The sequence below is a fragment of the Sminthopsis crassicaudata genome, chromosome 3 (genome assembly GCF_048593235.1).
Source record: "Sminthopsis crassicaudata isolate SCR6 chromosome 3, ASM4859323v1, whole genome shotgun sequence".
NCBI classification, from domain to species: domain Eukaryota; kingdom Metazoa; phylum Chordata; class Mammalia; order Dasyuromorphia; family Dasyuridae; genus Sminthopsis; species Sminthopsis crassicaudata.
In genome coordinates, this window is record NC_133619.1 from 260,742,245 (window position 1) to 260,769,092 (window position 26,848).

General features: G+C 33.0%; 1 protein-coding gene across 2 annotated transcripts in view; it reads right to left on the reverse strand.

The window, feature by feature from the left end:
* ADAMTS5 (ADAM metallopeptidase with thrombospondin type 1 motif 5) overlaps window positions 1-26,848 on the reverse strand; it is a 76,040-nt gene that overhangs the window by 30,156 nt on the left and 19,036 nt on the right. For both annotated transcript variants that reach the window (XM_074300608.1, XM_074300607.1), the window contains one exon: window positions 5,191-5,358. In XM_074300608.1, coding sequence (XP_074156709.1) covers window positions 5,191-5,358 — 168 coding nt within the window. The remainder of the gene's footprint in view (window positions 1-5,190; window positions 5,359-26,848) is intronic.

A 26,848-nucleotide genomic window follows, 5' to 3' on the forward strand; every position in this document is an offset into this window, starting at 1 on the left:
AAAAAAAGTCCAGTTAGTTGATAATTATCTACTTTACTGAGCTTTAAAAAATTTTTTTAAAAAGTTTTGTTAATTTAATATGAATTTTTTTTCTTTCAATTTTGTTTATATCTTCTTTGACTTTTATTATTTCTATTTGGGTTTTTAACTTGTTGACTTTTCTTAGTTGTATGCAGTTTGTTAATCTGTTCTTTCTTTCACTGATGAAAAAGTTTAGTCATGTACACTTTTCCCTAAAGATTGGTTTGCCTATATCCCCCCAATTTAGTATGTTATCTCAATATTGTAATTATCCTTAATGAAATTATTGTTTCTGTGATTCCCTCCCTACCCCATTCTTTAGGATTCTTTAAGTTTATTTTCCAGTTAATTGTAAATCTTTGCTTTAGTGAATTTAGTGAATTTAGCTTCATTGAAAATAATTTTATTAAATTATGATCTATAAAATGTGTTTAAATTTTCTGCTCTTCAGCATTGTCATAAGATTTTTATGTCTACATATGGTCAATCTTTGGGAAGGCACTATGCATAACAGACAAAAAGGTATATGACTATATGATTTTTATTACCATTCAATTTTACAGGCTTGTCATGATTAACTTTTATTTTAAATTCCATTCAGTTCTTTCTTTTCTATTGTTCATTTTTTTTTTGTTAGATTTATCTTGCTCCAAAAGAGGCCTGATGAGGACCCCCACTACTATAGTTTCCCTAAAATTCATTTAACTTTTCCTTTAATAATTGAGATACTAAAACAACTGTTTGGTCATGTATACATATATTGTATTTAATTTATACTCTAACATATTTAACATGTATTGGTCGACCTGCCATCTGGGAGGGGAAAGGAGGGGAAAATTGGAAAAAAAAAAAAAAAAAGTTTTGGCAATTGTCAACGTTGTAAAATTACCCATGCAAATATCTGGTAAATAAAAACTATTATTATTAAAATAAAATAAAAAGAATTGAAATACTATATTATTTGGTTTACAAATGCCCAGTGTTAATCTTCATTTTTTGTCTATGGTACCTTTCAGGAAAATATATTTCCCAGTTTATCATTTTTATTAACTCTATTTTTGCTTTTGCTTTATTTGAGAATGATTAGTTTCCTGCTTTTTAAAAAATTATTCTGAAGCATAATACATTTTGTTACAGGCCTTTATTTTAAGTCCATGTAAATTTTTGTTTCTTTAAATAATTTCTTTAAATATATCTCTTTAAATAATATTTTTGGATTCTGGTTTCTAATCCATCCTGATATCTTCTTCTGTTTCAGAGATGCGGTCATTCCATTGGTATTCATAATAATTATTGTTAATGAAATTTTTCTATCATCCTCTCATATTTTTGTTGTTAGCCTAGGTTTTGAACACCTTGTGCCAAGTGTTTAATTATCTTTACATATCTTTTGTCCATTGCTCCCCTTTCTCTTTTCAAATCTGTTGTTTTCCTTTGATTTATACATCATTTTTAGCTTTTAAAAATTCTTTCTACATCTCTTCCAGCAATTCTAATTGAATTTGAGAACAATCCATGTTTTTCTTTATGCCTTTCTTGTAGATGTTTTAGAGTCTTTCTCTTCTTCTAGCATTACTTGGACTATTTCTGCCATTTTAAAAGTACTTCATATTAAGATTCCCTTTGTATTTACTTTCTGATTTTAGACTTTATGTTAGTGCTAGATTTTAAACACTTCAGGAAGCAATATTTTTGCTGAGCTTGTGTTTTATTGGCTCCTTTTGTAGCATTCTTGGAGTATTGAGTGTTTTTCTTTAAATTTCAGATCTCAAAAATAGCTCAGGATATGGACCTGCAAATTTTCAGTGTTTCCAAAGTAATTTGATTCAAGGAAAAATCTGATCACTGACTTACTGGTCTGAGTTTTGCATATTCCTGATCTGGTTTTAGGAAATGAAAAACATACCTATGGGCTTGTCCTTGGTCATATTTTCAATACATTGCTGCAGATCTCACCCATTATTAGCCAACTTGAAAGATCTGGTTCAAAATCACATAACTACAACCTGGTATGGAATACTTAATCTGGTTAGACTTCAGGTTCAGGTTAGGTTTCAGATAGACTGAGGGCTAGTACCAAGACGTTACTCCATTCTTGAACTGTTACACTTTCTTTGTTTAATATTCATCCTGGGTCCTGCAAATTTTCACCTGAAACTTCTAAGTGTAGATTTTTTCCTGAGTCCACCCTGGATATATGAAATGGAATTGGATTCAGAGCCATAGAGTTTGTAACTGACATTTGTTCCTATACTCTGAGTTGGGTTCCACTATGGTTCTGGAATCATCTCTTTTCCTTGATACATAGTTTTGGTCCTCTTTCAATTGCTTCAATGAAAAGCTATTAATGGTATACTCCTTTGTAAATCTACGTCTTCAATGTCTGCAAATCTCTTTTTCTCTTTGTTTATCTAGGCTGGAAATATGATTCCCTGTGACTTTTTAAAAATTTCCCAATCAGATAGGGTTGTTAGCAATTATCTTTATGGGGGAGTTGTGTTGGCAACCTGGACTATAGTATTTCCTGCTGCTCTTGATCTTGGTTCCACTATTTTCCACTACATATTTGATCTTATTGAGTTGTTTACAGATTTTCTCTCCTCCCTTATATAATTTGTAAAAAGTATTGGTATATAAACTGTGATTATTTTCATGATAGTCTACTTGAAAATGTGTGTTATGGTAGTGTCATACAAAATGATCAAGTATCCACTGAAATTACTTTTTCTTTTTGTAATATATTAAAAAAAAAATCACACAATTTTGCCAAATGCTTTATTTGCCTCCTCGAGACTTTCCTTCCTTTTAGCTATAACTTTCTTTTGTCTTCTGGCTTCAGTTATAGAGAGAATGCTAAAATTGGTATGATTCAATTACTCTACTATACAAAGATCTTACATTTAAAATACTAATAATTAAGCTGACAAGAGAAACATATCTTGAATACCTGGTATAAAGACACTATGAAAGAAAGAACTTCCATGCCCTGTCAAACAAGGAGTTCTGATTATCCTTTGCCATATGTGTCCTTCACTACTGCTCTAAGTTTGAATACACTTTCCCCATAGTTTTATGTATTTGTAGGAGAAGAAACTTGAGGTTTATGAGGAAAATCTTTTTTAAAATTCTTATGATTCTTCTTAGAATCTGCCTTTGTTGGGGCTCTTTGAGATGATTATAATTAGCATATAGGTGGAGACTTGGGAACTATAATATTAGGAATAACTGATACACAATATTCCCCCTAGAAATGAAAGATAACAGTCACATACTTTCAGGCAATATATAAGATTTAGATTTAAAAAGTAACATTAAATTTTTTTTAAAGTAACATTAATATATATACACATACATATATGTATTTATATGTATATACACAAGCATGTATGCATATGATAATGAGTAAAGAACTTAAAAATAATATGAACAAATAACATAATTAGAGAAAGTATGATTTTTAAAAAGAACACTGGGCCTAGGACAAAGGACCTCAAGCTGAGTTTATGAGAGGATGTAGACAAAAGTACCAGAAAATGGGTAAGCAAACTGTATTATTGAAGTGACCATCAACATCTCATATCCATGCAAGTATTTTAAAAAATGGTTGACTTTCAATAATGCTTAAATTTTAAATGTTATTTTCTTAATATGCTGTAATATTCATCAATTTGTAACATATTAATAAAATATTTTCTGCCTTTGTACTCAACAAGTCAAACAATTTATTTAGAAAACTTGAAGTATTTACAATCATTCAAACTATGGGTTGTTGTTTTTTCCATTTCTATTCTTTAAAGCCCACACACTTTTGAGAAAAAAATCTTTCATTTTATTTTTCATATGGACAAGACAGGAAATTCATCACTCTACAGACATACCTGTAAATTATTTTATTAGAGTTATTGATAGTTAATAATAGATGGCCAGAGAAGCAAAATTAATTATTTCCTATTTGTAACCTATAATATATGCAACAAATAGCTTTGTTATACCAGTAACAGTGTTTGCTTAGATTTTTAGATAGTATGCTTAGATTTTTCCAAAGTATTTGCCAAATATTCTAATGCTATTCCTATGGATTAGATGTGTAAAAGACAGAGCTTAAGTTAATCAATCTCATTTAAAGTAAGTGATAAAATATGTATCTTGATACATTTATTGGATAAGAACCTATCTTTTTTGTTCACTAGTCTTGAACAATCCCTACCCCCCCTTTCCACCTCTTTGAATAAATAAAAAACAGGTAAGACAGGAAGTCTGTTCTAATTTAGTAAGATTCAAAACCTCAGAGACTCAAGCAAATGAAGAAGTATTTCTAGTTAAACCCTGAGGAAAAAATTATTTCTCTCAAGGCCCAGGCTCTTACCCTTTTCTTCCTGCTACTTCCTTGACTAGAATAGGATTTTTTAAACTCTGAGAGTCTGGAGAATATCTCACTTTCTTATTGATGTCCTATCAGAGTTACTGGACCATATCAGCAGAAAATTGAATGCTGATTATAGGCATAAGTACATAGGTGAGAACTTGAACTGTATACCATTAGAAAATATATCCTATAACCTTTCAAAAGCATCCCTTGAGTTTTGAGATTCATTATTTGAGATAGTAGCCTCAAAGCATAATGGGTAGATGTGGTATCAGTGACAAATATACTTAAGTAGATTCAGAATTGTTGCGAGCCCATACCTAAAACATAGTTGCTGATGGGTTCACTTATACTTCAGTTCAATTGAATGAATATATATTAAGTATCTCATTGGAACTCTTCAAACAAAGACTAAGTGTCCACTTATCTGTCATGCTATAAAATGGATCATTACTTAGAAAGAAGTAGAGCTACATAATTTTGAAAATCCCTAGCAACTTTTAGTTTATGTGATTCTCTGATATCTGCAAAAAGTCTCAAAGGAAGACAGTGGTGAAGATGAGAATAAAATCCAATCTTTTAAAGTAATATTGAGGTATTTACTGATTGATTACCTTCAAATTTTTCAACCCAAAAGTAAAATTATCATCATTACATAACCAATGAAGTTAGTATTTTATATTTCCTCCATTATCCTCTATAGTAATGATTAACAAAAAATTTATTGAAAAATTTAAATTACATGGACATAAAGTAATAAATATTCATTGGAACTAAATGGGTTTAATTGAAACAATACATACCATGACCATCATCCAAGAATTCTGTAATGGTTGCTGAGGTACATTTGGACCAGGGTTTGGAAGCATCAATACTAGTTAGAATAGAAGACATTAAGCGTTTATCTTCCATGGAACCATAGTTGTCTTCACAGAATTTAGAATCATCATGAGATAGTCCAAGTAGGTGGCCTAGGAGAATAAAAAATAACAATAAATTCAATTTATAGATGCTGAAAGTATAGGAAATATGTGTGATAGTTTATTTATTTGTTTTTATAAAGCTTTTTATTTTCAAAACATGTTCATTGTTTTCAAAATACTATCTCATTCTTTGCTATCTCTTTTTTTCCTTTTGCCTTCAATATTTCCTAATAGAGGCTTTTTCAAAGAGTCCCATCTCCTTATGTGTCCAAAGTGTTTAAGCTTCAGCTTCAGTATTTGATCTTTCAATTAATAGCCTGAATTACTTTTTTAATTCTTTAATGTAATTTAATTCTTTAAGTATTGACTGATGATCTATTTGCTGTCTGTGCAAAGGACACCAAAATTTTAAGGTGTTGATTCTGCATAGCAAGGGCTTAATAAATGCTTTTCCATTTATTCACTCACAAATCATAATGTAATTTTAAAAATAGCTGGATACAAAATTAGGCTACAACTCAACTAAAACAAACAAACAAATAAAACCCAATTATTAATTACTTTGTTCCAGATGCTACACTAAACACTAGAGATACAAAGAGAGATAAAAACTAGTCCCTCAAGGAGTTTACAAACCAGTAGGGGACATATTTGTAAATTACTAGGTATATGTATGCAGTCAATGTGACATAGGGGAAGGTATCAGTAGTTGAAAAAACTGGAAAAGTCCTAATATAGGACTTGAGATTTGAACTAAAGCTTGAGGGAAGTAGGGAAACTAAAAGGCATAGGCAAAGAGAGAGAGAGCTTTCTGAGTATTGGCTGGGGGGCAGAATATATATATATATACATATGTATATATATATATATATATATATATATATATACACACAATACTCCATTGTTTATCTGTATATATTGATATATATCAATATAGTTTGTCTGTATATATGGATATATACATATATATTGTGCTGAGAAGAGCAAATAAGCCACTGGACCTGGATTTTAGAATATGTGGAGAGAAAAATAAAAAAATAGAAAAGATAGGAGGACACTAGATCATTAAGAACAACAGGGACTTTCATTTGATCCTAGAGGCAAGAGGGAGCTGCTAGAGTTTCTTGAGAATGATAAACACGGCTCTTAGTCTGGGTTTGATGCTGTGAAGAAATTAATCAGTCATGAGTCACCGAGCATTTAACAATGAACCCTAACAGAGCAAGGACATTCAGTGGTAAATAACTTCTCTGGACAAAATACTCCTCATCTCTATCTGGAAACTTATCTGGTCAGTCAGTCAACAAGTATTGTGACTTGCATGGTCTTGGGTCACATCTGAGAGACCCAAATAGCACATGATTTAAGTTTTTATTGGCTCTAAGTGAGGAAGCTAAATCAGAGAAGCTGGAACTGATCAGATTTTGTGAGGAAGGAAGCTTTATCCAAAAGATTAATAAGGAAGAAAATGTGTGGGGTTTGTGTGGTAAGAAGGCTATGTCAGGGTAAAAAGAGCTGCTTCAGGAAACTGCTGTCATATCACAGAAGGGAAATCATCAGACCTATGCTTTCAGAATGTCACCAGGGCAGTAGATTGGAGTATTTTTTGAAGTAAGGAAAAACTTGTGGAACATAGATCAACTGGTAAGCCATTGCAATAGTTGAGAGAGAGTGATAAAAACTTAAAGTAGGGTGGTACTTATGTAAGTAGAAGTACATATATGTATATATTACATATATGTATGCATGTATACATATGTATAGATATATGTATATATATATAAGATGTTGTAAAGATAAAAATAATAAGATTTGTCAATGGATTGGACATGTGGAGTGACAGTGCAGAATGGAAACTGGCACCAAGTTAACATTCTGGGTGAACAGTAAGATAGTGATGCTCTAAACAGTAATATAGATGTTTAGGAGAGGGGAAAATTGAGTGTGTGTGTGTGTGTGTGTATGTGTGTGTGTGTGTGTGTGTGTGTGTGTGTAAATGATGAATTCTGTTAGAGATATATTAAGTTTGAGAAAATTTTATGGGACATTTATTTTAAAATGTCTGATGAGCAATTGATGATTCAGGATTTTGGTTCCATATATATGTATGCATATATGTATGGGTACACATATCTATGTGTTTACACACACACACACATATACATATATAAGTCAAGATCAGGATTAATAAAAGGTCATTCAATTCAGTAAATAAGAGATCATTAGTAATTTTGGATAGATGAGTTTCAGTTGAATAATGAGGTTAGAAATCAGACAGCAGATGATTTATAATGGGGGAGGTCCATAAAATTTTTGTGCTATAGATTTCTTTAGCTATGAAGCATATGGATGCCTTCACAAAATAATGTTTTGAAATTTATAAAATGAAATATGTAGGATTAAAAGAGAAATTCATTATATTGAGATAGTGATCAAAATGTTAAAAAGAAAACCAGGTTCATGGACTCCAGTTTAAGAATCCCTGGTTTTAGAAGAAAAAGTGGAGAGGAAATAGATACATCTAGTTTGACTGCCTTTTGTTTTTCTACTACCACTATTAGATTGTAAAGTGCTTAAGAATATGGACTATCTTCCTTTCTTTGTATCTCCAATGTTTAACACTTCATAGGCACATAACATGTCATAGGCAATTAATAAAATCTTAGTCATGGAGTGTAACTTAGAAATGAAGAAGAGATAGGGACAATGAGACTGGTAGGATCAATTGATGAAATCAGGAAGATATAATGAAGGCAGAGGAAACTATGCTGAGGTGAGTGTGGGAAAATATGTACATTAGTGCACTGTTGGTGAAATTATAAATTTATATGATCATTTTGGAAAGTAATTTGGAATTCTTTCAAAAAATTGATCAAAATGTTCATACCCTTTAACCAAGAGTATCCACTAACAGCTTATATCCCCATATGCACTAAAATATTTATAGCATTATTTTGTCTTATAGCAAAGAAGTGGAAACAATATAAATGCCTATTGATTGAGAAATGGTTACAAAATACATGAATTCAGAGGGGGCAAAGCCAATGGCTGAAAATAGTCAGGTCTTTATCTGTGTTCTTCCTGATTTCCCTCAGATCAATATCAGAACAAACTTCTGAACTGGTTTTGGAGTAAAAGAACTCACAAATAGTTGGAGTGTAACAAATTTCCAGCAGAAGATATTTTGGAAGAATCGAGGGGGGTAGGAGGCAATGGCTGCAGTGCATTGGCACAGGTGCAGTGAAGAAACCCAGGGTGGTGTGTCTTCCCTGCATTAGGGAATCTATCAGGAGGATCTTAGCTAATATGCAAGGGCTATTGGCTATGCTATTCTGGTTAGAAGCCAGTGAATCAGTAAATTAGCTGTGAGACAACCAACACCAATACAAAAAGCAAATAGTGAGTCTCTGAACCCCAGAATAACACAGGACTAGGACACACCCACTCAAAGCTGGAAGGAAGTCAGCATCACTGGTCCAGGGCAGCATAAAGCCACTATCACCTGTACAGGAAGATTGGGACAATGTAATGTCTGGACTAGCTTTTTGGAGGATCTCTGGACAATCTTTGGTCTTAGGTGGAGAAGTGATGAAGGCAGGAGAGCCATCACGAAGCTAGTCAAGGTTGGTCAAGGATGGAGTCTAGAGTCTGGAATCTGAGAGTCTGGAGTCTGAGATAGAACTCAAGCACACGCTGATCTCCAGTCCTCTCAGCCTTAAATACCTTAGTATGGTTACATCACTACAGCACACTGAGCATGTGCCAACTGTAGAACCATTGCATCAACATATGACACTGAGTATATGCCAACTAGAGTGATTACATCATTACATCACACTAAGTATATGTTTACTAGAAAACCATTATTTCATTAATCACACTGAGTAAACACCTTCCTGTAAGTATCTTTGCTTCAAGTATACCTTTCCCAGAGTTCCCCACTATCTGTGGTCCTCTACAGGACAATCTCTCCTTTGCCCTAAGAGCAGACCTCAACCTTTAAAAAAGTAAGCAAAAAAGCAAAAATAACTCTGACCTTAGATAGCTTTTATAGAGACAAAGAACAGACCTCAAACTCTGAGGATACTAAAGGCAAATCATCTCCAGATGAAGCCCCAATGGATGAAATGAATTGATTTCCATTTCACAAGGTTCTCTTGGAAAAATTCAAAAAGGATATTGAAAATGAGTTAGAAAAAAAATGGGGAAAGGAAATGAGAACTTTGCAAGAGAGTTTGGAAAAGGAAAGAGAAGAAAGCCCCTTAGAAATAGATTTAATGAAATGAAAAAATCATATAATTTCTTACAAAATTATTTGAAAAAGAAACCAATTCATTGTAAAACAGAATTTGTAAAATGGAAAAAAATCTAGTGAACAAAACACCTCATTTAAAAGTTCAATTGGCCAAATGCAAAAGGAGGATAAAAAAAATTAACTGAAGAAAATGATTCACTAAAAATTAGAATTGAACAAATGGAAGTGGATGATTCAATGAGACTTCAAGAATCAGTCAAAACAAAAAACAAAAAACAAAACAAAACCAAAAAAAAAAAAAAATCCCTGAAAAAAAATAGAAGAAAATGTAAAATGCCTCAATGGAAAAACAATTGACCTGGAAAATAGATGCAGGAGAGATAATCTAAGAATTATTGGACTACTTGAAAGCCATGATGAAAAAAAGACCCTAGACATCATCTTCCAGGAAATCATCACGGAAAATTGCTGATGTCTTAGAACTAGAGGGCATAATAGCCATTGAAAGTATTCACTGATCACCTCCTGAAAGAGACCCCAAAATGGAAATTCTAAGGAACATTGGAATTAAATTTCAGAATTATCAGATCAAGGAGAAAATCCAAGCAGCCAGAAAGAAACAAATCAAATATCAAGGAGCCACAATCAGGATTACACAGGACCTGGCAGCTTCCACTTTAAAGGACCAAAGGGGCTGGAATCTGATATTTCAAAAAGGCAAAGAAACTTTAATTATAGTCAAGAATCAACTATCCAAAAAAATTAAGCATTATCTTTCATGAAAAAAGATGGACATACAATGAAACAGGTGAATTTCATTTATTTCTGATGAAAAGACCAGAGCTGAACAAAAAATTTTATCTTCAAATATAGAACTCAAGAAAAGCACAAAAAGATAAAAAGGAAAGAACAAAGAAATTTATTTTAAAACTTTAAAAGTTTATATCCCTATATGAGAAGATGATGTGTTCAAGTGTTGAGATCTGTATCTCTGTTAGGGGTATACTTTGAGGGTACAGGTATAATTTGGTTTCATTGTGATGATATACAAAAGAAACTAGAGGAGGAAAGGTGAATATACTGGATGAAGAGATAAATGGAGTTAAAATGGGGTAAATTGCATCTCATGAAGAAACAAAAAAGTCTTATTACAAATATCAGACATATTTGGCTTCACCAAAAAAAATTGCCTCACCCTACAGTGAAGTAAGATGGGAAAGGAGAAAGGGGAAAGGAAAGGAGGAGGCTAATAGAAAGAATAGAAGTTCAAGGGGAAAGGCATAATAAAGGAGGAAGGGCTGTAAAAGGGTAGGGCTGTTTGAGGGAGGTGGCAGTCAGAAATAAAATATGGGGAAGAAAGAAAGGAGGAAAGGAAAAAGAAAAGCATAATGTGGGGAAAACAAGATGGTGGGAAAACCAGAATTAGTAACTTTAACTGTGAATGTGAATGGGATGAACTTTTCCATAAAATGGAAGCAGATAGCAGACTGGATTAAAAGCCAAAATCCTACAATATGTTGTTTACAAGAAACACACTTAAAGCAGAGTGATACATTCAGAGTAAAGACTGGAGCATTCTGCTTCAGCTGAAGTTGGGGGGCAGGGGAGAAAGCAGGGGTAGTGATCCTGATTTCAGATCAAGCAAAAGCAAAAATACATCTAATTAAAAGGGATAAGGAAGGAGATTACATCTTGCTAAAGGGTACCAGAGATAATGAAGTAATATAAATGTTAAACATAGAGGCACCAAGTGGTGTAGCATCCAAATTCCTAGAGAAGTTAAAAGAACTGCAAGAAGAATTAGACAGCAAAACTATATTAGAGGGAGATCTCAATCTTGCTTTCTCAGAACTAGGTAAATCAAACCACAAAATAAATCAGAAAGAAATTAAGGAGGTAAATAGAATTCTAGAAAAGTTAGGTATGATAGACCTTTGGAGAAAATTGAATGGAGACAGAAAGGAATATACTTTTTCTCAGAAGTACATGAAACCTATACAAAAATTGACAATATACTAAGGCATAAAAACCTCAAAATCAAATATAGAAAGGAGAAAATAGCAAATGCATTTTTTTTTCCAGATCATGATGCAACAAAAATTACATGTAATAAAAGACCAGGAGAAAATAGTCCAAAAATTAATTGGAAACTAAAAAATCAAATCCTAAAGAATGCATGGTGAAACAACAAATTATAGACATTCATCCAAGAGAATGAAAATAATTAGACAATATACCAAAATTTATGGGATACAGTGAAAGCAGTTCTTAGGGGAAGTTTTATATCTCTAGATCCTTACTTACATAAAATAGAGAAAAAGAAGATCAATGAATTGGGCATGCACCTAAAAAAGTTAGAAAAAGAATAAATTAAGCCCCCCCCCCCCACTTAAAATATTTGAAATTTTGAAAATAAAAGGGGAGATTAATAAAATTGAACATAAGAAAACTATTGAATTAATAAATAAAACTAAGCATTGGTTTTATGAAAAAACAACAAAATAGACAAACCTTCAGTTAATTTGATTAGAAAAAGGAAAGAAGAAAATCAAATTGTTACATCAAAAATGAAAAGAGAGAACTTTCCATCTTTGAGGAGGTAATTGGAGCAGTAATTAGGAGTTATTTTGCCCAACTATATGTAAATAAAGTTGATAATCTAAGTGAAATGGAGGGATACTTATAAAAATATAGATTGCCCAGATTAACAGAAGAGGAAATAAATTTCTTAAATAGTCTCATTTTAGAAAAAAGAAATTGAAAAAGCTATTAATCAACTCCCTAAGAAAAAATCTCCAGGGCCAGATGGATTTACATGTGAGTTCTACTGAATAATAAATTCCAATACTATGCAAACTATTTGAAAAAAAAAAGATAAAGGAGTCCTACTAAATTCTTTTTATGAAACAGATATGGTGCTGATATGTGCTGATACTAAACCAGGTAGGGTCAAAAAAGAGGAAAAAATTATAAACCAATTTCTCTAATGAATATTGATGCAAAAATATTCAATAAAATATTCAAAAAGAGATTATAGCAAGTTATCCCCAGGATTATACACCATGACCAAATAGATTTAAGACCGGGAATGCAGGGCTGATTCAATATTAGGAAAACTATTAGCATAATTGACTATATCAATAATCAAACTAACTAACAAAAATCATATGTATCTCAATAGATCTCAATGCAGAAAAAACATTTGACAAAATCCAACACCCATTCCTATTAAAAACATTAGAGAGTATAGGAATAAATGGAGTTTTCCTTTAAAATGATCACTAGCATCTATTTAAAATCATCAGCAAGCATCATATGTAATGAGAATTAACTAGAACCATTCCCAATAAGATGAGGGATGAAATAAGGTTAATCCACTATCACTATTACTATTCAATATTGTATTAGAAATGTTAGCTTTGTCAATAATAAAATAAAAAGAGATTAAAGGAATTAGAGTAGGTAATGAGGAAACCAAATTATCACTTTTTGCAGATGATGTGATGCTTTAGCAAAGTTGCAGGATATAAAATGAATCCACATAATCATCAGAATTTTTATATATTGCCAACAAAGTCCAGCAGCAAGAGATACAAGGAAAATTTCGATTTAAAATAACTGACGATAATATAAAATATTTGGGAGTTTACCTTCCAAGGCAAAGTCAGGAACTATAGGAAAACAATTACAAAACACTTTCCACACAAATAAAGTCAGATCTAATCAATGGGTCTGTATCCCAAAGAGATCATAAAGGAGGGAAAGGGACCCATATGTGCAAAAATGTTTGTGGCAGCCCTTTTGTGTGCTAAGAAACTGGAAATTGAGGGGGTACCCCATAAGTTGGAGAATAGCTGAATAAGTTATGATATATGAATGTTATGGAATACTATTATTCTACAAAAAATGATCACCAGGATGATTTCAGAGAGGCCTGGAGAGACTTACATGAACTGATGCTAAATGAAGTGAGCAGAACCAGAAGCTCATTGTACACAGCAACAGAAAGATTATATAATAATCAATTCTGATGGACATGGCTCTTTTAAACAATGAGATGATTCAGGCCAGATTCCAATGGTCCTGTGATGAAGAAAGCCATTTACACCCAGAGAAATGACTGTAGGAACTGAGTGTTGATCACAACATAGTATTTTCACTCTTTTTGTTATTGTTTGCTTACATTTTGTTTCTTTCTCATTTTTTCCCTTTTTTGATCTGATTTTTCTTGTGTGGCTTGATAATTGTGGAAATATGTATAGAAGAATTGCACATGTTTAACATATATTAATCACTTGAAAGGAGAAGGGGTGGGAGGAAGGGAGGAAAAAATTGGAATGCAAGATTTTGCAAGGGTAAATGTTGGAAATTGTCCATGCATGCATTTTGAAAATAAAATGCTTTAATAAAAAATGATTAAAAATACAGAATTGCCTAATTAAAATTATGTGAATTCCATTTATTCCTTTAGAATGCACTATGTTGTAAGAAATTATGAATGTGATGAATATGGAGAAGCATAAAAATATTTACATAAACTGATGCAGAGTGAAGAAAGCAGAACCAAACACACACACACACAAACACACACACACACACATTCACACAATGACTTAAGAACAATATAAATAGAAAGAAACACACACAAACAAATAAAAAGTGTATATTGCAAAATTACAAACAACATTCATGGGTCCAAAAAAGAAAAATGAGAAGGCATTCTGAATAACACCCTCTTGCATAGGTGAGAGATCCACAAGGCTGGTACATTGTATATATTTTTAGACATTTCTGATATATTGACCTGAAATGCTATTCTTGTTCTCTTCTCTTTTTTCTTTAAATATATTATGGTTTGGGTCAAAGCCAAGATGGTGAAATAAAGGAGAAACTACACTCTCCCAAGTTTTCCCTTAAAAAAAAATAACAGCTCAAGTCAAATTTTGGATTGGCAGAGCCAAAGGTCAGGGTGAAACATTTTTCTACTGTAATACAATTTAAGAGGTTGTAAAGGGAGGTCTGTTAAGCCAGAGTGGAGGTCTGTCTGGAGCACATGCATGTAGCAGCAGCAACAGTAGCAGGCTTTGAAGGCAGCTATAACAACAGTAGAAGCTTTGGTAGCTCTCAGCCTACAAATGGTAAGGAGGTCACTGATTAGAAAGAGATTACAAGTAATCCTTTGTTGGTACTAAGAGTACCTGGTACTAAGTATCTAGTACTAAGAGTAGCTGGTACTGATTGACTTCTCTATTGCCCATAAGACGTTGTAGATCATCATTCAGAGTAGAGAGGAGTGCTTATGATCATTCACAAGAGAGCAAGAATCCTAGTCAAATTTTCAAGGTTAAGAGGAGCACTATCACTTGTAACTACAAGGGAGAAAGGGCCCTTCCTGGGTAAGGCCAAAGGAAAGATAAGGAAAGCAGTTAGCACACCTCTGTCCATATCATACCACATTGGAAGCACTGAAAACTTGCAGAACCCCAGATCTACCTTTGAAAAGAGCTAGCTTCGAAAACAAAAAAGCCTGAAACTTGGCACAATGTTTCCCCACCACCAGGTAAGCAGACCCAAAGAAAAATCAGATCAGAAACCCAAGCTAAAGTTCAAGGTCAAGAAATAGACTGGGAAAATGAGCAAACAACAACAAAACAACTACATTATAAACACCTACTATGATGGCAGGAAAGACCAAGACATGAATTCCTAAAATAACATAAAAATATCTACAACCAAAACAGTCAAGAAAAATTCTGATTGAACCCAAGCCCAATAAGAATTTTTGGGAGAGTTAAAAGAAGAGATATTAATGATTGATCAATAATAATATATATTTTACTAAAGTAACTGAAGTCTTGGCACTATTTCTTGATGCCTTTCAGGTTGATTGCTTAAAGGAACTAGTTTTAACTTATCAACTAGCAAATAAATGATCTTTTTTATTTTATTCACTTTTGTTTTATATTCAAGTCCAAAATCTTTCTCTCTCCTGCCCCTTCTGCCACTGAAGAATTAAGAAAAACAAAAATCAATGGAAATGTACATAGTCAAGCAAAACAAATTCCCCTATTGGCCATATCCTCCCCTCCCCATATATATATATATATATATATATATATGCATATGTACATGTGTGTAAATTTCTGTTTATATGTGTATACATATATGATTATGGGTGTATATGTATCTTCCTGAGTGCATATCTAGCCTCAGATACTTACTAGCTGTGTGACCTTGATCAAGTCACAGAACCCTGTTTGCTTCAATTCCTCATCTATAAAACAATCTGGAAAAAGAAAATAATAAAGTACTCCAGTATCTTTGCCAAGAAAAGCCAAACATATTCATGAAAAGTCGGATACATTTGAAACTATTGAACAACAACAATAACAACACCACAGGAATTGGAAATCTTGACCAAAAAGTTGTTAGACTGGGTACACTTTTCTTTTTGTAATTATTAGTGATTTGAAGGGTTTTTTTTAAAATAGTGTTATTGATACCTTGGATTTTTTTACTCTGAAAACTAATTTTCATATATTTTGATATTCTTAATGTAAAATATTTGGGGGGATTTTTCCAGTTACATTATAAAAACATTTTTTAAAAATCTGAGTTCCAAATTCTCTCCTTCCTTCCTTTTCCTCCCTCTCTGCTCTTTGAGAAGGCAAGCAATTTGATATAGATTGTTGATATGCTTAATATTTATGGTTTTTTAACTTGTTTGTGAAGATTTTATGGATCAATATATGGTCATTTTTTTGTACAGGTGCCATGCATGGCAGAGAAAAGGCATAATGCTTTCAATTCTCATTCAATATTTTCCAGAGGTCTATCACATCTAACTTTTAAACAATTCTGTTGACATCATTTCTTTTATTTTTAGTTAGATTTATCTAGTTCTCACAAGAGGTAAATTGAAGTCTCCTACTACATTAGTTTAACCATCCATTTCTCCCTATAATTCATTTATATTTTTCTTTTAAAAATTTAAATTATTTATTTTACATATGTTTAATGTGGATATTAATTTATTATCAATGGTATTATTCTGAAAAAAACAGTGCCCATTTATATTTTAAATTATTTTCTAATTAAATAAATAATGAATCATATAATAATAAATATATATTATATATTACATTATATTTATATTATATTATTATGCATAATATAATATATATAAATAATAATAAACAATTAATTTCAAATTTTGATATTTTTACTCTCTATTTATCTGGAGTCAAATTGCTATCCTAGCCTTTTTGTAAAAGAACTTCATTTAAACATGAAAAGTATAATTTTTTGTTTGAGCTCTTTTGTTTATTTCTATATGGCTTTTTCTGTTTCAAGTGTGCTTCTTTTAAATAACTTTGTTGAATTCTGTTGAATTCCAATTCCTTTTTTCTATCATCTTCCATTTTTATGAATGAGAATGTGACTAGATTGAAGACGTTATTGAGTAAGCTTTGCACCATGCTGAAAACATGTTGAGTTATGTAACATATCAGCCAAGGAAAGAGGAAGAATAATGATATTATCTATGCTTCCCAAAACAGTGATATAATCTAATATTAACACAAAAGCAACTTTTTTTGAGAAACCTTTTGTTCATTGACTAATGATTTCCTGCAACTGATGAGTTACAGGTATGACAAAACATCAGGAATGAGAGTTGTAACTGATTATTGAAACCTTAGAGGTTGGATAAATACAACTTTTTTTTTAAATTTTTGAAAGTGCTGGATAGCCAGTTTGGCAATATAGAAAGTACTTATGTGAAATTGCTCTCTCTAAGCAAGAGGGCATGATGATCTTTAATTTTGTGTTAAGATTGGAAAAGCTACTACAAAGGAAAATGCAGTGCATGTGGAAGGCATGTGCTATGTCAAGGTGATTCAAGTATTTATGGGGACTGTGTATTATGGTGTATGATACTAGAAGCACAGTAAAGTTCATTCCCTCCTTTCTCCCTGACCTTTCATAAGATCTGAGAAATCATATTTTTTCAGTCCTTGATGTCATATGAATAAAAACCATCTTTACTTTAAAATTCTGAAGAAACACTGCCCTACACTGAAGTCTTTTTGCTTAATTTTTAATGAAAAAAAATGAAAGCTTTTCCAGAAAAGATTTGATCAGTTCATCCTAACAACTGCTCTAAGTTAATCCAATAAAGAGTGGTTGTTCTTTCTTTGCAACATACTCTTTAATGCAATGACAAGGGCCTCTTTATTTTTCCATGAACAAGACACCCCAACTCTTACCTTTGAATATTCTCTTTGTCTGTCCCCATGCTTAGAATGTTCTCCCTCCTCATCTTTGCCTACTGGCTTCCCTGACTTCCTTTAAGTCTCAACTAAAATCTCATCTTTTACAGGAAGTCTTTTCCTACCTCTTAATTCTAGTGCCTCCCCCTATTTCAATTATTTAATTTTTATCCTCTATGTAGCTTGTTTGTACATATTTTTGCTTGCTATTATATTTCTTATTATATTATATTTATATATCATGTTATTATATATTATAATATTTCCTAATTTCCCCCATAATATTTGTGAGATCTTAGAGGACAAGGACTGTCTTTTGCCTCTTTTCATATCCCTAGCACTTAACACAATGCCTGGCACATTGCAGGCACTTTATAAATGTTTATTGATTGAGTTTCCCCAACTTTAACCAGATTGAATAGTTTTAGGAAAATAATTCTGCAGAGTGAACTGAATGCTTGAATTTTTCTGTTTTATGAATCTAACCTGATATTTAACTTTGTAACTCCTTTAAATTTTGATTATGCAATTTTATCCATAATTCATATGGAGTCACATAAATTATTACTGGGCAATGGCTTGCAAGGGTCAAAGAAAGTTTCAAAAACAGAACAGATTTCTGATCCTTTGAATATCTTTGGTCTAGTAGAGATGCTTTAAATATTATAAATTTGTCTCTAATGAATTTCTAGCTTCAAAATACTGAGTACTTTCACTCCACAATGTCTTGTTACCAATGCAGCTATAGCTTTGCCAGATGAAGGACTAATCCCACCAGTAAAATAACTAATACAACTGATTTGGCAGAGAGAATACTAACAACAAGAGGATCATTCTGAAGTAAAATAAAACAATCTCCTAGGATTCCAAGAATATGGAACTGTAAGCCTAATCTTCCTAAGTATGAGTCTCTGAAGTCAAATGAAAGGATACCCTGACCACTAAGACTCTACTTCAGGAGTTTTATTCAGGTCTTCTGTAAAATGGACTTGTGGGCAAACAAATAGGCTTGGAAGTTGAGGTCAAAGCAGCCTCAATTCAAAAGAACTATTTCAGAATTACCTTTAGTTGGCTATATAAGTGACTTGAATAATCACAACATGTTACACATCCTTAACTAGGCAATCCCAATCAACTCACTATTCTAACTCTCCTAGTGGCTATTCCAAACCTTTTCATTTTTTGCCTAATACTTTACAGAAAAAAAAAAAAAATCGAGGACATTCAACATGAACTCTCTCTTCATCTCCTATCACTCAGATGATTTTTGCCAATTCATCCACTTTCACTCTTTCTCACATGATGAAGTTGCCTTGTTCCTCAACAAAACTAACCCCTCTACATGTTCAAGTGAAACCATTGCATCCTGTCTCTTCCAACAGATTGTCCCTTCCACAATCTCACTTATTTTCAACCTCTTCCTGCCTAATTATTCATTCCCTCTTGCCTACAAACATGCCCATGTCTTCCCTGTCCTCACTGTATATTTCCATCCCCTTTAACTATTGTCTTATATCTCTCTGTCTTTCATAGCTAAACTCCTTAAAAATGTTGTCTACAATAGGTACCACCACTTTTCACTCTCTTCTTAACCTTTACAATATGGCTGCTGACTTTATCATTTCATCAAAATTGCTTTCCTCAACACTACTATTGATCTCTTAGTTGCCAAATCCATTGGCCTCTTCTTTATTCACATTTTCCTGGACCTTTCTGAAATCTTTAATACTGTCAATCAGTCTCTTCTTGATGTTCTCTCCCTTTTCCTTTAAGTTTTTAGACATCACTGTCTCCTGGTTCTTTTCCTATTTACCTGACTACTTTTGCTGGATCCTCCTTTACATCACACACTCTGATTATAGGTGTGTCTCGATATCTTTTTGGGCTATCTTCTCTTCCTTCTCCACTACTTTACTTGGAAATCTTATCAATTCCCATGAACTTAATTACCACTTCTAGACTGATGATTCTCAAGTTTACTTATCCTGCCTGAGAATTTCTGCTCTCTCTCCTATTTTGCATCTCCAACTGCCTTTCTGACATCTTGAATTGGAAATCCAGTAGAGATTTTAAACTTAATATGTCTAAAATGGAACTTATTATCTTTCCCACAAATCCTTTTCCCCTCCTAACTTTCCTATCACTGTAGAAGATATCATAATATCCTCCTGGACCCTCAGGCTTCCAATATGAGAATCATCTTGGACTTTTCACTATCTCTCACTTTCCATATAAAATTTATGACAAGTCACCTTTGCAACATCTCTTAAGTATATCCCCTTTTTTCTCTGACATTTCCACTCTCTAGTGCAAGTCCCCATCCTCTCCTGCATGAACTATTGTAATAGCTTTCTAGTGAATCTGGCTGCCTCAAATCTTCCTCTCCAATCCATCCTCCCTTTGGCCACTAAAATGATTTTCCTATAGAACAGCCCTGATCACATCACCACACCCTACTTAATAAAGTCAAGTCATATTCTCCCTATTGCTTTCAGTTTTAAATTCAAAATACTCTGTTTGACACATAAAGCCCTTCATAATCTAACTTCCCCCTACCTTTCCAGTTTTCTTATACTTTATGCCCAGACTCTTTGAAAGTGATGCTGGCATCCTAGTAACATCAACTTTGGCATCAACAAATAGGACACTCCATTTCTTGACTCTAGGCTTTCTTTCTCTTTCTTTTCTTTCTTTCTTTTCTTTCTTTCTTTTCTTTCTTTCTTTCTTTCTTTCTTTCTTTCTTTCTTTCTTTCTTTCTTTCTTTCTTTCTTTCTTTCTTTCTTTCTTTCTTTCTTTCTTTCTTTCTTTCTTTCTTTCTTTCTTTCTTTCTTTCTTTCTTTCTTTCTTTCTTTCTTTCTTTCTTTCTTCCTTCCTTCCTTCCTTCCTTCCTTCCTCTGCCCTTTTCCTGAAATGCTGTCTTTCCTCAACTCTGACTACTGACCTCCCTTATTTCTTTTAAATTCTATCTAAATTTTCTTTTTTTACTAGAAGCCTTCTCCAATCCTTCTTAATTCCAGTGCCTTCCTTCTATTAGTTACTTCCTATTTATCCTATATATAACTTGCTTTGTATATATTTGTTTGCATGTTGTCTCCCCCATTCAATACTAAAAAGGCAAGGATTGTCTTTTACCTCCTTTCATATACCAGTGTTTACTTCAATGCCTTACAAATAGTAGTATTAAATAAATATTGATTGATGGATTAAATATGCTGAATGCACTCCAGTTGAGAATCTGGAATTAGTATATCTGAAATTGAACACCATTGAAAGAACAAGAGAAGATCTGAGTGTTTGAGGATAAGGGCAATCCTAGGCCTTGTCAAAGTCAAGTCATATCCTACCTATTCAACCTGGCTTGTGGGATCTTGTTAAGTATTGTTTTGGAAATTGAAAACGATGTTCTGCTGTGTTAGAGTGGATCACGTGATGATAGCATTTCACTATCTCTATGAAAATTCTTCACAAAGGTCATCTTTCAGTTTATGCAGAGGCCATGATTATATAAGTTGTATGAGAAGTGCTAGCTATATTTGGGCTACATTAGTATGAACTTCAAGTGTCCTATAGAAGCCTTTCTATAGCTTCAAGAAAGCTATAGAAGTCAGAGAGAAAATGAATACTGTGGCTCCAATGTATGCAGAGCCAGAAAATATCTCTGGCATCTAAACATTTATTGGAACCAACTCCAATATTTTCAAAGTATTAGCAGATTATGGAATGACACAGACTTGAATCCAACTGGACATTGTTGTAGTAATACATATTCTGTGTGAAAGCCTGAAGGAAAACAGAAACTAATGATGACAGAGAACACTGGAAACACTGACTTTTCCATCTGAACAGTGGATCCATAATTGGCCAGTCTCTCATGGCTAAGGAAGTGAATCATATTTATAGATCTTGGAAAGAGGACCTTACAAACCTATTGAGTCTCTAAACTTTATAGATAATGAAACACATTTTATAGATAAGGCACACAATGGTTATACAATTTGTCAAAAGCATATAGCTAGAGTTTGAGGCAGGATTTGAATCTATATCTTTCCCACTTCAAATCCAATGTCCTATTCACTATATGTGAGGAACAAACAATTTGAAGCAAGATACAAAAACTCTAATACAAAAGACCTCAGAAATCCTTTGAAACAGTTAATAAATGGCAGCATCAGAGTTGAAAAGTCCATGTGTCCTACCTCAATGGTTTTACTAAAGAAGTTTAATGAAGCCTGAACAACTAGAATGTACCAGTACAATGTGCCATGATTCAGGATCTGTTTGAATCAAGTACTTTGCAGACAATGCTTTCCAGTACTGGACTTATATAGTCCTACAACATCTTAAGGGCAGAAGACAAAGACAACTTTATCTGCCTAATCTGGTTCTCTCATTTAAAAAATATGCCTCAAGGAATCTCAAAGGTACCAAAGACATTTCAGTTACTTATGGAGAAAGTGGTGGGAAACATGACCTATTAGCAGTGCTGGTGTATTTAAATGATCTCATTATATTAAAAATGTTTTTTCAGTCTCTTACATATATTCCCTATTTCTTCTGATACTGTCAACTGCCCTGCTGCTGCAGATCCTCGTCACCTTACTCCTAGACTATTTCAGTAATCTTCTAATTAGCTTCCCTGATTTATTCTCTTTCCATTCAGCTATATTTATCTTCCTAAAATGCAGATATTATGTCACCTTTTCCCCCCATTCAATAAACTCTAGTGGCTCCTTATTATTCTAGGAACAATATAAAATTCTACTTTTGACTTTTTAAAGCCTTTCATAATCTGACCCTTATCTACTTTTTCAGTACTATTATTCCTTGCTGTAAGTATGGGTAAGAATCTGTATAAAGACTCAAGGATAGAAATTAAATGTTATGGCTGGTGGAAAGCAAGTGGTCCAGTTTACCAAGAAAAAGAGTGTATAAAGGAGATTAATGTGTAATAAGCATAAATTGCAGGTGGATTGTGAAGGCTTATGGTAGCCAAAATAATTAATGCAACATTAGACTACCAGTAATTATATATTTTGTTTAGTTCTAAGTATCAGATATTAGGAAGGATATTGAATTTTGGACATCAGATATTAGGAAGAGTATTGAATGTTATCCAGAGGAGGGAAAGCAGGATTGTGAGAGTCTTTTAAGTTTCCTTGGCTGCATCTTCCCCTGGTCATGTGCAGCCAAAGATACATAGTAGGCTCTAGATAACAGGTTTTCTAGTGGGTAAAATTGTAATGATAAAAATCGAGTATTTGTCAGCTTGCCAACTATTATTTCCTTTTTTAAAAAATCTTATTTTTATTGATTATTTTTGTTTCCTTATCATCTTCAATTCCAAATATGTCTCTTCTTTCACCCCTCTCCAGAAAGCCATTCACAGTAGTAAGCATTTAAAACAAAACACAACCCGAAGCTCTCAGACCCTTTTCTCTTCCACCTTTATACTGTTTTGCTCAGTGAGCTCATCAGTTTCCATAGATTCAATTAATATTTCTATGTAGATTATTCTCAAATCTATTTATCCAACTCAACTTCCAGCCTGCACCACCAACTGCTTATTTGATATCTCAAACTGAATGTCCCAAAGACATCTTAAACTTGACATGTTCAAAACAGAACTCTAACTTTTCCCTCCCCAAGTCTCCTTCCCCCCTCTACTTCCAGTTATTATTCACAGTACTACCAGCCTCCCAAGGTTATGATGTGATACTTTTATCCTCTATGGTTTATTCCTACTCAGTCCTCAATCCAATCTGTTGCCAAATACTACCATGTCTAGCTTTGAAGCAGATTAATATGTGTCTTTTCTCTTCATTCACATATTCACTTATGATACAGATTCTTATCACATTATACATTGACTATTACAATAGTCTTTTGATTGGCTTCCTTTATTCAAGTCTTTCAATTGAATAGATTCAAGTCTATTCAATAAATAACCCACTGCTTCTAGGATCAAATATAAAATCCTATGATTGGCGTTCCAATCATTTGATAACTTGACCCCCTTCTCTCATTTCAGTCTACTTACTCCTGATCTCTCACCTGCCTATTCTATGATTTAAACACTGGTCTATTTGTTTTTTCTCAGAAGAGAGTTCATCAATTGATTGCAATTGTATTGACTCTCCTCTATGCCTGAATATTTTTTCTTCTCATTTCTTTTCCTAGATTCCCTAAAGTCCTAATTAAAACCTTATTTTCTGCAAAAAGTCTTTACTCATCCTCCTTAAGATTATCTACAATTTATCTTGTACATATCTTTGTTGTATGCAATTGTTTGCATATTGTCTCCCTCTTCTATATGGCAAGCTCCTTAAAGGAAGGGATTTTTATTCTGGCCTTTCTTTTTATCTTTAGTGCCTGACACATTTACTAAAAGCTTATATTTTTGACTTTGCTTTCATTATGAAGCATTTCTATGCACATAGACTAACACAAAAAAAGATTGGGTATGAGACCGTGCATCTTCATTTCTTAATAATTCCTTTTTAAAACTTATATAAGGATTCCATATATTACTTTCAAACCTGTCCTGTTTGTGTTTCCCTTTGAATTCCTTCTTTTCCTTTCTGTGGATTTAAAAAATGTATACTTTAATTGCTCTCTTTTTGCCGGCATCAAGTCTAATTTTTTCATATCCTTAAATTTCTTCCTTTCAAAAAAAAGGTGAAAGAAAGAAAATAACTTATAACAAATATATATAGAAGCTATAATCAAAAATATATTTCTCTTTCTACACCTTGAGTCTTTTTCTTCTCTGTCAAAGGGCTTCTGAAAATGTGGCTGGTTTTTACATTGATCATATATCCATCCCAGGTATTCTGCTTTCAGTGTTTACCTCTTTTGATATCTTTTGAAGGAACATTTCTTCCTTCTTTGTTTATCTGAATGTTAACATTATGTCATCATACCACCCTTACCAATTTCTCAAATAAATGTACCTTGATGGATTCTCTTGACTCCTGAGTTTTTATTTCAATGTCTTATTCAGCTCTGGTCTTTTTTTTTTGTCAGAAATGTTGAATGTCTTTTACTCTATTAAAGGTCTTTTTTTTTTTTTACATGTACATATATGTGCACATACACACATACACACAATCAGCTTTACAGGTTGGTTATTTATGATTGTGAGCATACATCTTTTGGCTTTCTATTGTATTCCAAGATCTCCTCTCATTCACTGCAAATTCCACCAGTTCTGTCCAAAGTAATGTGATACTTACTGTGATTTCTTGTTACTCAAACTGCTTCATTCTGGGACTGTAGCAATTTTTTTTTTTTGACATGAGGCCTCTGGACTTTGGCTTCTACATTGCCAGTTTTTCTCCTTTCCTTTTATTTTTAAAAAGTGAAAATAATCAACAAATTCTCTCTACATTCACTTTGCTTTTTGTTTTTAATAAACCTGAACAGTTTTCATTGGTTATTTCTTGAAATAAAATATATAGCTTTTAAAAAAAAAAATTGTTTTCAGAAATCCAGTACTTTCAAAATTATTTCTTCTTGACGAATTATTTTCTGAACCAATTTAAAAAAATCAGTTGTCTTAATATTTTCTTTCTTTAAAATTTTTTGGTTCTGTACTAGTATTTTTTGCTGTTATCATAAGTTGTTGATCCCCCCCCCATTTTGATTTAAGGGTCTCAACATCAAAAACAATTTGTTCACACCATTTGGTGTTTTCTTGCTTTAGCCTCTAAATTGAGGCTTTTTATCAAGATGGGGATCCACCCCCTACTGAACTTTGGATGGGCTTGCTGGTCCTATTGGTCTCACCTTGGGTTCCCCTGGGTTATGTATTAATTTTCACTCCCAAAGTTAATCCCTTCTAGATCTTTGAGGTTCAGATCATTGGATCTTCAGGATCTTCTACAATATCTTAGTACAAATGGCCAGGGGCTTCATATGTACTGGGAACCTGAGATGCCCATATAGCTTTGATTGTTGTCTGAGCTTTCAAGATCCACCCTTTGGGGCTTTCTCAGGGATCCCTCTGCTTTTGCTCCCTCTAGTCATAAAATCTTGCAGAGTCTTTGGGATAGCATTGGCCACAATATAGGCTAGTCTTGTTTGCCTATGCTGACACTGTCTTTGCTGTGGCACCCTTTTCTTTTGCCCAATAGCTTCTGACTGACTTTTTTGTACAGTTTTGGATTAGAGTTTTTCAATATATATCTTACTCATTAATCGATCTGGCGTGAATTTCAGGCTTTTCTTGGAGTTGGTATGTGGGAGTCATATCATCTGTCTTCATTCAGGCAACCATATCAGCCAGAAGTTCCCATTGTCTATTGAAAGACCTTGGAAGAACATGAGGAAAAACTAATCAAAGTGTTTGGTTGGCTAGAAGAAGCTGATCTGAAACTGTCAATTAGCATATGCTGGTTTGGCAAAGTTTCTTTCTGGTATTTGCATCAGTGTCTTAATAGAGTGTATTGATCCAGAGAAAGATTATTTGCTTATATCCAAAGAACCTTAAAGAACAATATTTTTGAGGGTGTAGTTGCTACAAAAAAATATGAAGAATTTTGTGGTCTTTGCTATGACACTTCATCATGTTTATCAACATGTAATTGGGAAGAAGCAATAGCAGAAAGACAAAAAAGGTCTGACTCTTTCAGTACCATTTGGAGTTCACTGGAAATAGGAGTATGAACAGATTTCTAAACATGTTGTTAATTGCTTCATTCACAAAGCAATGTTGACCCCTATGCAACTGAGTAAACCCTTTGTTCTATCTATTCATAATTAGCCTAAAATACTTGGTAACAATCTTGTACTTGAAGCATGAATGTAACCAGAAATCTAATGAATTTTCTGATCAAAGATTTATTAACAAAACTCAGTATAAAACTATAGTCCTTGGCTTTGAATTGGGCTATCAATAAAGTTCAAATACTATGTATATAAACCTAAATTGAAGTATTGAGAAGCAATTATCTCTGGACCTCCATTTTGATCAATACCAAGCTAGATATGATTGTCAGAGACATGGAGCAGCATT